Here is a 15,116-nt window from a genome sequence, read left to right as displayed (position 1 = left end):
ACTTCTCGCGCTGTTTCTGTTTTCAAGCTCTAATCTCTGTTCTTACTCTGCATCTTATTTCCTCTGAAGCATTGATTAAAACAACGTTTATCTCCATGCTGTGTGTGTGTGTGTGTGTGTGTGTGTGTGTGTGTGTGTGTGTCTGTGATCCTGATGACCGTGTGTGTGCGTGTGTGTGTGAGCACTAACTCTTCCTCTTCTGTGTGCTAACATGCTGCCGTCGGCCTTCAGGACAACGAGGAGGGCAGCTGGGCACAGGTGAGAAGCGCGCTCCGTCTTCGTTGTCTCGCGGGGCAACAGTTGCCATAGGAACACTGAGCATCGTTGGGGTTAAAGCAGGGCACAGCGTGTGCATAGCAACACTGCAACTCTAAATGGTAGCTCGTTTACGGCACGTAGCATGCTGATAGCCCGCTGTGAGCCGTGGCAACGAGAGGGAAAAGGAAGAACTCGCTCCGAAGGACACCGCTGCCACCACAGGAGGAGGCTGTGCCCGTAGGACATGTAGATGTGCCCGTAGATAATGTGAGTGTGCCTGTAGGTGATGAGGCTGTGCCCGTAGGACATGTAGATGTGCCCGTAGATAATGTGAGTGTGCCTGTAGGTGATGAGGCTGTGCCCGTAGGAGATGTAGATGTGCCCGTAGATAATGTGAGTGTGCCTGTAGGTGATGAGGCTGTGCCCGTAGGAGATGTAGATGTGCCCGTAGATAATGTGAGTGTGCCTGTAGGTGATGAGGCTGTGCCCGTAGGACATGTAGATGTGCCCGTAGATAATGTGAGTGTGCCTGTAGGTGATGAGGCTGTGCCCGTAGGAGATGTAGATGTGCCCGTAGATAATGTGAGTGTGCCTGTAGGTGATGAGGCTGTGCCCGTAGGAGATGTAGATGTGCCCGTAGATAATGTGAGTGTGCCTGTAGGTGATGAGGCAGTGCCCGTAGGAGATGTAGATGTGCCCGTAGATAATGTGAGTGTGCCCGTAGGTGATGAGGCTGTAGGTGATGTGTCTGTGCCCGTAGGAGATGACGATGTGCCCGTAGGTGTTGTGGTGATAAGACTGTGCCCGTAGGTGATGTGGATGTGCCCGTAGGTGGTGTGGTGATGAGGCTGTGCCCGTACTGTAGGTGGTGTGGTCATGAGGATGTGCCCGTACTGTAGGTGGTGTGGTGATGAGGCTGTGCCCGTAGGTGATGTGCTGATGAGGCTGTGTTCAAAGGTCATCTCTATCCTACTGCACGCTTCATATTTGTATGTTATCTGTAAGACACACAGTCTGTCATCTATTACATGTAGAGAGCTGCTTCTCTAACTATCTGTAATCTTTATAACATACAGAAATGATCAGATATAATATCATGATAAACATTTACGTAAATCTACCCACCTTAGCACAGTCTATTGATGAAACAGCCGTGCATGTTTTCAGTAACCAATCCGTGGTGCCTTCAATAAAGAATTACATTCTGAATCCTGACCATGAACACAGCTGCGTCCCTCTATATCAACATACTCGTCCCTTCTCCACCCATCAGTTTGTGATCAATAACACCAAACTCTCCGTAAACGTTGTATTCAAACCAGATCTATGAACTGTCTATATAACATGCAGCTATAAACTCTCTATACTCATACACTCTCTATGACTCCCACCTATAAGCTGTGTATAACCTGTAAGATCTCTATGAGACCCACCTTTAAACTGTGTCTAACCTGTTTTGCTCTCTGTCGCCTGTGTGTAGACGCTGGCGTACGGCGACATGAGTCACGAGTGGATTGGGAATGAGTGGCTGCCCAGTCTGGGCCTCCCGCAGTACCGCAGCTACTTCATGGAGTGTCTGGTGGACGCACGCATGCTCGACCACCTCACCAAGAAGGACCTGCGCACACACCTCAAGATGGTGGACAGCTTCCATCGGTACACAACAACAGTCCAAGTTCAGACCTTCAGAATATCATTCATCAGGAGTTATTAACTGTAGTGGTAGTAGGACGAAGGGGAGGAAGAGGAGGAGGAGGAGAGGTATCAGGGGGAAGAGAAGGAGGGGGAGGAAGAAGAGGAGGAGAGGTATCAGTAGAAGCGATTGTAACTGTCGCAGTTGTAGAGATCATAATCATTGTCATTATACTTAATGTCGTTATTATTGATTAGAATTATTGAGATTATCATCAATCAAGTGCAGTTATTATTAGGAGTAGTAGGAGGAGGTGGAGGGGGAGAAAGAGAAGGAGAGAGGAGGAGGAAGAAGAGGAGGAGGTGGAGCAGAGGGGGGAGCAGAGGAGGATGAGGAGGAGGGGGAGCAGAGGAGGATGAGGAGGAGGGGGAGCAGAGGAGGATGAGGAGGAGGGGGAGAGGTATCAGTAGAAGCAATAGTAAGTGAGGCAGATGAAGAGATAGTCGTACAGATTATAGTAATTATTGTTGTCACTGTCGTGGTTGTACATTGTTATCATGGTGTTTCCCAGTATTGCAGGCAGTAATGAGTCATGCTATCAAACTGCCTGAAAATGTTTTCCTTTCGAGTCCCATCAGTTAACCACAGCTTAGACTGAGCCATGACTTTACAGACACACCTCCTCTGTTGATATGAGTAATTATGTATTACGATCACTGCTTTAATGTATAGCGCTTTAATGATATGAGTCATTATGAATTACAATCACTGCTTTTAGTGTATAGCACTTTAAAGGGACACCAGGCAACGTTTTCGTGTTAATTAATCATCTTCGTAAGTCGGTATATGGTTAAATGACTCATTACAGGGCGAATGAAGGCTCTCTCGCCCGCCCCAACTGCCTGTAGGAAGAATATCCCACTTGCAAGTTCGGTGTATCCTACCCGGCGACCGAAGCAGGATCAGTTTACAGCACAGAGGGAGGCTAACGAAACGCTAGCGATTGTTGCAAACGTGTGTATAATGGCAGAGCCGGCGAAGAAGCAGCGAAAACCCTTGACGGAAGATGCAAAGAAAAGGAAAAGAGCTTCAGACCGAGCGAGGGGGAGTTTTGTAGAGAAAAAGCCATCAGGCTTGCCTGGTGTCCCTTTAATGTACGGTGCAGTGGCATCATGGGTGTGATAAGCTGCTTTTCAACTCCTCCGCTGTGTAATTCATTACGGTGGTGGCAGAATGGAATTTGCTTAAACCAGCCGCTCATTTCCAGACATGGAGTACACACACACACACACACACACACACACACACACGATGACTAACACTCCATTCATCTGCAATATAACAGGCAGATATGAGAGAGAACATGATGAGCCACCAATAAAGAAATGAATGAAATATCATAACACAAAGCCAGTGTTAACCAATGCAATACAAAGAGCTGCACCTGCCATACAACATATTACTGCCATAGGGTGTCAAACCAAACCAGGGTGTCAAACCAAACCTTTAATAAATATAATTTAATATATATCTCCTCCTCACATAAACTCATTCCATCTAGAATCACGAAGCCATGTTATTATATTACAGGAGAGATGTATGGATTAGGGATGTGTTTATTCTGTTTGCGTTGAGTTATGAATTTCATTTGGCGTGCTGAATGTACTTATCATTTATAGGATCAAAGCTTGATCTGCAAAGCTTGATGTGCTCTGTGTTTAGCCATTTGAAACGGCACCATAGCATAGGTCCTTTAGCAATATGAAACGCCACTTTAGCCATATGAAACTGCACCATAGGTCCTTTAGCCATATGAAACTGCACCATAGGTTCTTTAGCCATATGAAACGGCACCATAACATAAGTCCTTTAGCCATATGAAACGGCACCATAACATAAGTCCTTTAGCCATATGAAATGGCAGGTTAGCAATATGAAACAGCAGCACCATAAGTCGTGTGTAAATAAGGGGACATATTTGATCAGCACTTTCTCATGGGTTGTTTTGCATAGCATATGTAAGATATGGCAAGTTTCCAGGAATCTAAGACATCTGTGTGTGTGTGTGTGTGTGTGTGTGTGTGTGTGTGTGTGTGTGTGTGTGTTTTGTAAACAGAGCAAGTTTACAGTATGGCATCATGTGTTTGAAGCGACTGAACTATGATCGTAAAGAACTGGAGAGGAGACGAGAGGAATGCCAGCACGACATCAGAGGTAGCACAACCTTGTGTGTGTGTGTGTGTTTTTGTTTTTGTTTGTGAGTGTGTGTATGTGTGTGAGAGGGTACTACAGAAATGCCTGCAGGACATCAAAGGCAACACAGCCCTCCCCTCCCAGAGTCCATCTGAGGTTCCCGTTTCCTGCGTGTGTCGGTGTTTACTGCCAAGCGCCGAGTGTAGCTCAGCCAATCAGCACAGCGCGCCTCCAAGGTGGCCCTCAGTGGAGTGGCTGGAGGAACAGTGTCACCTAGTGGACAAAAGGGGAACTGCAGCAGTGTGACTAGAATCTGGAAGGTCAACAGCTGAGCTCCTCAATGTCAAATGCATTTAAACATGCCGTGGCTTGCCCTCATGAACTTGATCACGACACACAGGGACTCTGTCAGCTGTTGCAGTCGCTTACAAGCCCTCTCTTCTTCTCAAATGCACGTACACACACTCTCTCTCTCACACACACACACACACACACACACACACACACATTTGCCTGAGACCAGCTGGCTCTAGTAGACATTTAGCTCTGATCAGAAGTAGCTGGTATCTGATTATGTGTAAGTAAGATAAACACACACACACACACACACACACATACATTGTTGTAGCTGAAACATGTAGTAAAGTCAGCGGGGGGGGGGGGCAGGGGGGTGGGGTTAGTCAGAAAATTCTGCAAGTCTCTTGCTCCAGCTTTGTGATTATGAAGATTCTTGCTACCACAACTAAGAGTACCACACACACACACACACACACACACACACACACACACCACACATCCAGTGAATGTGTACACGGGTGGGTCTGTCCCAAAGCCAGTTGCTGTGAGAAGTCTCAGGTCCCACCTGTGGTCTCAGTGTAACACTTGGCAATAAAGTGTGTTTGTGTTTGTTTGTGTCTTCTAGTCTTTTTTAATAGCCGAGATGTTGACACTGATGTTGTTGCTACGTAGTGACATGTTCCTGTAAAAGAAGCCAGCGTTTTAGATTCCAGATCCTGAGACGTGGCTTTGATCTGACTTGGCCGTCTCCTGACTTTGAGCAAGATCAAGGACGGAGCACCAGCCTTAATCCTAGCCATAACCTGGAGCCAGCTGCTCTTACTGATCTTCTGTGTGTGTGTGTGTGTGTGTGTTTGTGTATATTGTGTTTGTGTGTGTGGGGGGCATATATCTGTGTGTGTATGGTGTATGTATCTGTGAGAGTGTGTGTGTGGGGGGGGGGCATATATCTGTGTGTCTGACTATGGGTGTGTATATTGTGTGTTTGTGTGTGTGTGTGTGTGTGCTCGCTCATACTTCTGTGTGTTTGTGTATTTTTCTATTGTGTTTGTAAGCTCCCAGTTTAATTTTGTATCACCCACCATTAAACTGGGAGCTTTAGAGACAGTGTGAGGATATATTATTTTCTTGTGTGTGTGTGTAATATGCCACTGTCCCGTGCTCCCTGCAGACACGCTGGTGTGGACGAATGAGCAGGTGGTCCAGTGGGTCCAGACGATCGGCCTGAAGGAGTACAGCGGCAACCTGTCGGAGAGTGGAGTACACGGGGCCCTGATCGCTCTGGACGAGACCTTCGACTACAGCAGCCTGGCCCTCATCCTGCAGATCCCCATGCAGAACACACAGGCACGACACACACACACACACATCATATACACACACACATCATATACACACACACACTCACACACACTCACACACACACCATACACACACACACACACACACACACACACACATACTTGCACAGTGTTATGAAATGTCAGAGGAGCATGTTTGTCTGTGTTGTCTCTGCTAGGTGATAGCGTGTGAGACAGCACTGAAAAGTATGTGTATGTGTGTTAGATGATGAGCTGTATGTTACATGAACGTGTGTGTGTGTGTGTGTGTGTGTGTGTGTGTGTGTGTGTGTGTGTGTGTGTGTGTGTGTGTTTCAGGCCAGACAAGTTATGGAACGGGAGTTCAACAACATGCTGGCACTTGGCACCGATCGTCGGGTAGACGAAGTGAGTGGACAATCGATATACACACACACACACACTCACACACACACATACACACCGGGTGAGTAACAGCACAACATTAAATTACAAATAATCAGCCATGGCAGTGATACAATATATAAAGTTACTTTTTAATGGATAGATATTTGGAGTAATGTCTAATTCACAGTTTGAGGACTAGTCTGGGTGTTTTTCTAGTCTGGATCTTGGTCTTAGTTTAGTCTGGGTGTTAACTAATCTGGTTGTTAGTGTAGCCTAGTCTGGGTGTTATTCTAGTCTGGGTGTTAGTCTAGTCAGGGTGTTAATCTAAATTGGGTGTTAGTCTAGTCTGGCTGTTGGTGTTAGTCTAGTCTGGGTGTTAATCTACTCTGGGTGTTAATCTGGTCGGGGTGTTAGTCTAGTCTGGGTGTTAATCTGGTCTGGGTGTTAATCTGGTCGGGGTGTTAGTCTAGTCTGGGTGTTAATCTGGTCTGGGTGTTAGTCTAGGTTTATGAGTCCTGGCTGTCCAGTGGGATGTGTGAGAGTGTTTTGATCTTGTTTTGATCAGAGTGACGATAAATCGTTTCGGCGGTCGCCCTCCTGGCGTAAGCGCTTTCGTCCGCGGGACGGGCAGGGCTTGGGCATGATGCCAGGCTCCATGGAAACGCTGCCCGCCGGATTCCGCCTCACCACCATGTCTATGCCACCCTCCATGGCCGTAGTGCCCAAGAAACAGCTGCAGCCTGAAGGTCTGTGTGTGTGTGTGAGTGTGTCTGAAAGAGAGAATGTTATAGCTGCCCTTGCTTATCAAACAACTGCAATCTAAAAGGGTGTTTGTTGGATGAGTTTATCTTTGTGTAAATCTGGCATGGGGTTGCATTCATTTGAAAATATATTAAGAAATAACAATGATCTAATGTAATGTAATGTACAACTTAATTTAAATACATCATAAGCACAAGTATGTGGTATGGCCCCATTTCAGATTTTTACAAATAGACTATACTAACTGTGATGTACTAACTGGGATTTTACCACCTGTAATGTTTTACTAATATTAATAACGATTGATACTTACTATGTGTGAGTGTGGGTTTGAGTGTTTGTGTGTGTGTGTGTGTGCGTGTGTGCGTGTGTGTGTGTGTGTGTGTGTGTCCCCTAAGTGCATTAATCTGTACTGTATATTAGCTACTAAATGTTTGTAGTGCGCTGTGGATGCCTACTAATTTGCTCTCTCACTGGCCGCATGTTTCTCCTCTCAACCCCAAATCCTCCCAAACCAGCTGCTCCCCCTCCCCCACAGAGACTTGACCCCTCCGCTGTCAGGACTTATTCCTGCTAACTCCTCTCTACTAACCCCCAAGCACTCGCGCTAACAGGTGAGTCAAGCAGTCTAACCAGTACCGCGCGAAATGGCTAGCATCGCTAACCATAGATCTATAACACTAGCATGGGTAGCAACGCTAACCATAGGACTATAACACTAGCATGGGTAGCAATGCTAACCATAGCTCTATAACACTAGTATGGGTAAAGACCCAGTTACGAAGCTGTCTCTCTCTCTCTTTCTCTCTCTCTCTCTCTCTGTCTCTCTCTCTCTCTGTCTCTCTCTCTCTCTCTCTGTCTCTCTCTCCCTCTCTCTGTCTCTCTCTCTCTATTGTTCACTTGTCCTCCTCTTTTCATATCACCCTTTTTTCAGGACCTAGAGTTGGAAAATATTGAAATGCCTTTTGCATTTTGCAAAGAAAATTATAATCCCTAGAATTAGGTTTGGGAGCCTAAATTGACTTAGAAGAAATAGCTACGCGCGTGCGCGCACACACACGCACACGCACACACACACACACACACACACACACACACACACATATGCATACTCACAGAAGCCAAACAAATAACTTCAAAGAGGAGCATTTAGCCTAATCTTAGGAAGCGCTTAAGCTTACACTTTTTGTCCTGAAGTCAGACAGAACTCCCTAAAACTCTGGTACAGCCCGATAATTCTACAAGCTGGAGGATGGGGTCCCTGTCTCTGTCTGGCCTTATGTAATGACATTTACATACTTCTGAAACAACATTAGAGTCACTGCACATATTTTTTGAGGGTTACAATGCTAGCAGATTGTATCAGACCCAACATATTTTAGTCCAACAGACGGGCTACGCTGGTCACTACACTGGGTCCGCAGTTGAAGTGCCCTGTTCACGGAGCATAAATATAGTTTTTAGAAGAATGGTCTAATTTTTTCAAATGTACGTGCCGCTATCACGTCTGGCGTAGCCAGTTCCATTGACCGGAATCTTATCTAAGCAGCACTAACACTCTGTACAGAGCATTTCTGCTGCGTGCCTCCAGACAGGATCCCAGCTGAACCTGGGATAACCCAGTCACGATAAGGTACAGAACCAGTTGAACCTGGGATAACCCAGTCACGATAAGGTACAGAACCAGTTGAACCTGGGATAACCCAGTCACGATAAGGTACAGAACCAGCTGAACCTGGGATAACCCAGTCACGATAAGGTACAGAACCAGTTGAACCTGGGATAACCCAGTCACGATAAGGTACAGAACCAGTTGAACCTGGGATAACCCAGTCACGATAAGGTACAGAACCAGTTGAACCTGGGATAACCCAGTCACGATAAGGTACAGAACCAGTTGAACCTGGGATAACCCAGTCACGATAAGGTACAGAACCAGATGAACCTGAGACAGAACCAGTCATGATAGGGTACAGAACCAGATGAACCTGAGACAGAACCAGTCATGATAGGGTACAGAACCAGATGAACCTGAGACAGAACCAGTCATGATAGGGTACAGAACCAGTTGAACCTGGGATAACCCAGTCATGATAGGGTACAGAACCAGTTGAACCTGGGATAACCCAGTCACGATAAGGTACAGAACCAGATGAACCTGGGATAACCCAGTCACAATAGGGTACAGAACCAGCTGAACCTGGGATAACCCAGTCATGATAGGGTACAGAACCAGCTGAACCTGAGACAGGACCAGTCATGATAGGGTACAGAACCAGCTGAACCTGAGACAGGACCAGTCATGATAGGGTACAGAACCAGATGAACCTGAGACAGGACCAGTCATGATAGGGTACAGAACCAGATGAACCTGAGACAGGACCAGTCATGATAGGGTACAGAACCAGATGAACCTGAGACAGGACCAGTCATGATAGGGTACAGAACCAGCTGAACCTGAGACAGGACCAGTCATGATGGGGTACCCTGGGTGGGGGGGAACCCTGAAGGCGATCATGTTTTCTTTGGGCCTTTACATGTAAATGTTGTTGAGTAAATATTCCAAATTGTTCTTTGGTAACTGTTTGTTCGCTGTAAATGACCTCCTCAGACAGTGTGTGTGTGTTCACAGTGAACTCAAAGCAAAGGAAAAACTGTTTTAAAATGTATTTTGAGCACATACAGATCTATGATGGTTGCATTTGTTTTAGGACCGGATCCATCCTTGGATCAGACACTGCCCAGGGAGGATCCGTTAAAAAAGCATTAATGTGTCCTTGATCCTGTCTTTTCTCTCTCTCTCTCTCTCTCTCTCTCTCTCTCTCTCTCTCTCTCTCTCTCTCTCTCTCTCTCTCTCTGCAGTGCATTCCCACTATCTGTACGGGCACATGCTTGCGGCCTTTCGAGAGTAACATGCCAAAACCAGAGAAATCTTTTCCAAGGTGACTTGGGATGGGGTGGGGGCCTCCCCCTCTCCCTCAATTCACACCTGTGCTTTCTCGGACTCTGTGCAATAGAAGGCGGGGCAGCGATGACATCACGTCGTGTCACACACTGCGCCACACCCGGCTGCCCTGGCCCATCTGAGGACTCGAGCGAGTGTGTAGCTTGCATCACTGCAGAAGAGGGGACCCCCTCTTCCTCCTCCTCCTCCTCTTCTTCCTCCTTCTCCTCATCCTCCTCTCTCCTGCTCCCATTCCTCTCCCAGTAACCCCAGTTATGTAGTCGTCGTGGTGATGATGTGCGTATGCTCTCTGTTTTAAACTGGTGTACTTCGCCTAGTAGCCTGTCAGTTAGAGTCTATTTCCTGGGTGTTTCTATGGCAACAAGAGTATAAGGCTTCCCCTCTCCGGTTATGCAAGGTATTAATCAGTGTTTATCTGTATATAAAATGGATGACTTATTATGTTTTTTTATAGAAATATATACATATATATAAATATATATATATATTGAAATTGTATATGGAAAGAATACTATATACTTATTGTATGAAAATGAGCTAATCTAAACCCTGTCGGAGTCGTTAAATCTTTTTGTTTGTTGGCTAGCGGTAAGCTAGACCAGCGTGTGATGTGTTGGTGGCCCCTAATACACCTGTGTGAGAACGTTGCAGCGGTCACTTTGACAAATACTCTTGCTCAGTAATGAGTTCATTCCAATTAACCCTAATACGGTTAACAAAAAAAGGCCAAGGTCCATAACACTCTAACACTCACTCTCTCTCTCTATCTCTCTCTCTCTCTGTCTTTTTTATCTCCTGTGACTGTGTCATCCCTGCTCAGCCAAGTCACGATAAATAAAGATCTTCAGATTAAAAAAGAATCACGTCAAATGGAAGTAATGTAATGAAACAAGCAATAGTGATCTGCAGTGCACACTATGAATATTCACTAAAACGTACATCATCATCTTACTCGTTTCGGCTGGACACCTGACATCAGGTCTCTGCTCTGGATCCTGGTTGCTAGAGAAACGGAGTGACAGCATTCAGTTCCTTTTCAAGAATCAGGGTGACGCACCAGTAGAAAGCCATTCATGTCTGGTTGTAAACCTTTAAGGTCGAGGTCTGTAGAGGCACTTTAACTTCAAGGTGACCTCTGAGCCAGTGTCTAGTAGAGCATCCAGCTTGCCTGTGTTTTATATGGGAGTGCCTCACTCACTACCATGGTGGAGGGACTGAACAGTCTCAGACTGTGTCTGCATTAAGCCGGATAAATATAAATATACATATCTGAAGTGAAAGCCATCTCTGTCCATATTATCATTTTTGTAGGTTTGCATCCACACTAGAACACTGAAACGCCATAGAAGTGTTTGTTGTCGGTGGTGTCTGGAAGACTGACTTTTATCTGTCATGGCAACCGCACATCATTTTATCTGAAATTGTGTTTGTACACAATGCAGCGCAAACTTGCATGTTTTCATGTGTATCCACCTCAGAGATTGTTTTCGAAAAGTATTGTTTTCTGTCGGAATATACCGTTTTAATGTTGACGGATGGGCTAAACGAAGAAATATTTATATCTATCCGACTCAGTGTGGTCAGTACCTCAGATAGTGAGATGGTCCGTGACGCAGTTCCCATAGTAATCAGTGTTAAGATCATGACACAGTTCCCATAGTAATCAGTGTTAAGATCATGCACACGCTGAGCCGTCAGCCAAGCAGCAGTAGCCTCTGTAGATGAAGTGCTAGTGATAGATGAACTGCCAGCAGCACCACGTGTGGGTTTGATGAAGGCTCGGACATGTTGGGGAGTACATTTACTGATGAGATGTGTGTAGGGCAGGGATATCTCCAATACATGAAGAAAATGTAATAACTCTTTGGCAACAAATGAAAAGGAGTTCTGAGGTTCCTTTACAGAAAACTGAGCTAGTACTGCATGTGCAGGGAGTGAATTATTGAGTGTTCTGAGGTTCCTTTACAGAAAACTGAGCTAGTACTGCATGTGCAGGGAGTGAATTATTGAGTGTTCTGAGGTTCCTTTACAGAAAACTGAGCTATTACTGCATGTGCAGGAAGTGAATTATTGAGTGTTCTGAGGTTCCTTTACAGAAAACTGAGCTAGTACTGCATGTGCAGGGAGTGAATTATTGAGTGTTCTGAGGTTCCTTTACAGAAAACTGAGATAGTACTGCATGTGCAGGAAGTGAATTATTGAGTGTTCTGAGGTTCTTTTACAGAAAACTGAGCTAGTACTGCATGTGCAGGGAGTGAATTATTGAGTGTTCTGAGGTTCCTTTACAGAAAACTGAGATAGTACTGCATGTGCAGGGAGTGAATTATTGAGTGTTCTGAGGTTCCTTTACAGAAAACTGAGGTAGTACTGCATGTGCAGGGAGTGAATTGAAGGTTCTGACGAGACAGATTCTAGTTGGTACTGAAATGGTGGATGTTGTGACAGCACAGGGTTTGCTCTGGTTCCTCCCCATAATCCACATAAAGCATGCTGCTGCTGATGATGATGCTGATGCTGATGCTGCTGCTGCTGCTGCTGCTGCTGATGCTGCTGTTTCCCACCTGGTGGTTCACACTGTTTTATGGTCCACCCAGCACTGGTGCTACATACTGTTTTATGATCCACCCAGCACTGGTGCTACATACTGTTTTATGGTCCACCCACCAGAAGAGATGCGTTTGGATGCAGCCCAGCCGTGATCAGGTCCAGCCTCCGAGTCCGCGCTTAAGCCTCTTTTACTCGTCCAAATAAAAACCACTCCCACCTTTGCTGCTCTGGCAACCAATCAAATCCTCTCGCACAAGGCCCGTGTAGATGTAGCCAGCGGGTGCTCTTGTTTAAATGCTGCTGTGGCCCAGTCCATGGGCAGGCTCAGCCATCGTCTCCATGGTTACCTCACCACACACACCGCAGGTTGCTGGGGAAACGCCACCTGTCCTCCAGGTGCAGACACTGCTCCTGTTGGTCACCAGAGGGCGCTATCATGAACATGGGATACAGTGCAGCATTCTACCTTCTGCCTCTCTCACCAAATCACAAGTGTAATTCTCACCATCATATGAAAAGTGTATATTGCGTAATAGTATTACTACTACTACTACTACTACTACTACTACTACTACTACTGTTATCATTTTTACAGCTGATGTCTTGAATATATTCAACAGATGTAATGTGCTACTGTGGCAGCTAAGAGTACTGTATGTGTGTATGTATGTATGTATGTATGTATGTATGTATGTATGTACGGATGTACAGTATGTGTGTATTTTATGCCAAGTGTGAGACAATGCCGACAAATTAAGTCTTCATTTTCTTTTGGTTATTTAAATGTCATGTATGAAACACAACTGAGTAAAATTGTTTTTAGATTAAAAATCATGTGAGCTCATTATTAAAGACCTGCTACAGGTGATTGATTTTTGGCAACAGACTTGGATAGCAGCACCAAGAATGTCCTTTGTTGTTGTAGACAGTGAACAAAGGGTTAATTATACAGTGAACAAAAGGTTAATGAATGCTAAGTTCCTGTTAGCTAGCTGTAACCACATGTCAAGTGATGAGCTATCCCTACGCTGACCCCTGACACCAAACTTAACCTTAAACCACCACTTCACGCCTACCTTAAAGGAGAATTCCGGTGTGATATTGACCTAAAGTGTGTTGAAACATGATACCGAGTGTGAACGTATGTCTCATAGCTCATCTCGGCTGCTCCCCTGCACTTAGAAATCTGGCGCTAGTTAGCCGATGCTACCACCAATTTGGGTGCCTCGGGCATCGGCCTAGCCATGCAAATAAATCCCAGTTTTACACCATTTACGAGGCTCAAAGTAGCTCCATACTTCATTGGTAGACTTCTGAGGGCCTTGACATTTAAAACGAGATATTGAGAACTTTGAAAAAGCACTGGTAGTTTATTTACAAGACGATTTATACAGACGGTACCTTCATGAAGTTTACCGTTCGCAGCCATCTTGAATTTAGTCACGATAAGTCGAGCAACAAGTACGAATGAACAGGTATGATAAGGGATCAGATTCCAAAAATAATTCTGTGGAAATGCATCGATTCCGGTTGCTTCCAGTAGCAGCAAATGGAATCCATGCATTTCCACTGAATTATTTTTGGAATCTGATCGCTTATCATACCTGTTCATTCGTACTCGTCGCTCGACTTATCGTGACTAAATTCAAGATGGCTGCGAACGGTAAACTTCATTATCTAACTATCGCCAGATTTCTAAGTGCAGGCAGGGGACAAGCCGAGATGAGCTAGGAGACATATGTTTACACTCGGTATCATGATTCAACACACTTTAGGTCAATATCACACCGGAATTCTCCTTTAACCTCAACCTTACTCTAACCATACTTGTGTTTCTCCCCATCAACACACTTTAGGTAGACAGCAACATGGTCCAGCAAAAAAAAACCTACTACTCCTATTCACTATTTCAGCTATTTATCAGCTGTGAATTTAGTTATCAGGCCAAGAGACCTGAAGCCTAAGCAACAGATTGTCTAGTTCTGGAAAACATGAGCAAATATCATATTGCACTTCTCTGTTGTTTCTGGGGAAAGACTGCCTGAATCACCTTTGTCTCTTTTTTAATCAGCTGGAGTCCTGTGTTTACAACTGAAGAGAACTAGTCTGAAGTTTAGCTGTGTTTACAACTGAAGAGAACTAGTCTGAAGTTTAGTTTTCTGGTGCCAGAATTCACACGTCTACGTTTCTCTCTGACCTCTCACACACCCCACTACGGTGGCGAGGGAGGAGTGTGTGTCGTGTGTGTGGGGGGCAGGAGAGAGGGAGCAGGGTAAACAGCTAGCGCCAGTGTTTTGTGTGGCACCACAGCTCTGTCTCATTACTGTGTGTGTGTGTGTGTGTGTGTGTGTATGTGTGTGTGACAGGTCCATGGAAGGAGAGCAAAACTTGTTTGATTGTGTGTGTATGTTTGACATGCTACTGAACTGGAGAACACTGTGTAAAACTCAACACGTGTGTGTGCTGGAGTGTGTGTGTGTGCTGGAGTGTGTGTGTGTGTGTGTGTGTGTGCTGGAGTGTGTGTGTGTGTTGAGTGTGGGTGCTAGAGTGTGTGTGTGTGTTTGAATGTGTGTGTGTTTGAGTTTGTGTGTGCTGGAGTGTGTGTGTGTGTGTGCTGGAGTGTGTGTGTGTGACAGTTCAATGGAAGAGGAGTAGCAGGTGCAGCTGTTGTTTTCTTTCACCATTTCTCTCTCTGATCCACTCGTCTACTTCTGTGTGTGTGTGTGTGTGGTAGGAAGTGTGTGTGTGTGTGTGT

At 45.4% G+C, this 15,116-nt stretch overlaps 1 protein-coding gene across 14 annotated transcripts in view; it reads left to right on the top strand.

Moving 5' to 3' along the window:
* The window catches only part of ppfia4 (PTPRF interacting protein alpha 4), a 134,814-nt gene extending 123,455 nt beyond the window's left edge, over positions 1-11,359 (top strand). For 8 of the 14 annotated variants that reach the window (XM_042090724.1, XM_042090716.1, XM_042090717.1 and 5 more), the window contains 8 exons: positions 232-258; positions 1,739-1,914; positions 4,008-4,105; positions 5,553-5,728; positions 6,040-6,108; positions 6,653-6,833; positions 7,368-7,463; positions 9,712-9,797. In XM_042090724.1, the coding sequence (XP_041946658.1) occupies positions 232-258; positions 1,739-1,914; positions 4,008-4,105; positions 5,553-5,728; positions 6,040-6,108; positions 6,653-6,833; positions 7,368-7,426 (786 nt within the window). In that variant the 3' untranslated portion in view covers positions 7,427-7,463; positions 9,712-9,797. Of the gene's footprint in view, positions 1-231; positions 259-1,738; positions 1,915-4,007; positions 4,106-5,552; positions 5,729-6,039; positions 6,109-6,652; positions 6,834-7,367; positions 7,464-9,711 lie in introns of all 14 variants that reach the window. The other 6 variants (XM_042090727.1, XM_042090720.1, XM_042090718.1 and 3 more) reach the window with 3 other exon arrangements.
* Positions 11,360-15,116: the final 3,757 nt, after the last annotated feature.

The sequence above is a fragment of the Alosa sapidissima genome, chromosome 4, assembly GCF_018492685.1.
Source record: "Alosa sapidissima isolate fAloSap1 chromosome 4, fAloSap1.pri, whole genome shotgun sequence".
In the NCBI taxonomy this organism is placed as follows: Eukaryota; Metazoa; Chordata; class Actinopteri; order Clupeiformes; family Clupeidae; genus Alosa; species Alosa sapidissima.
This window is presented reverse-complemented; position numbering and strand designations above follow the sequence as displayed.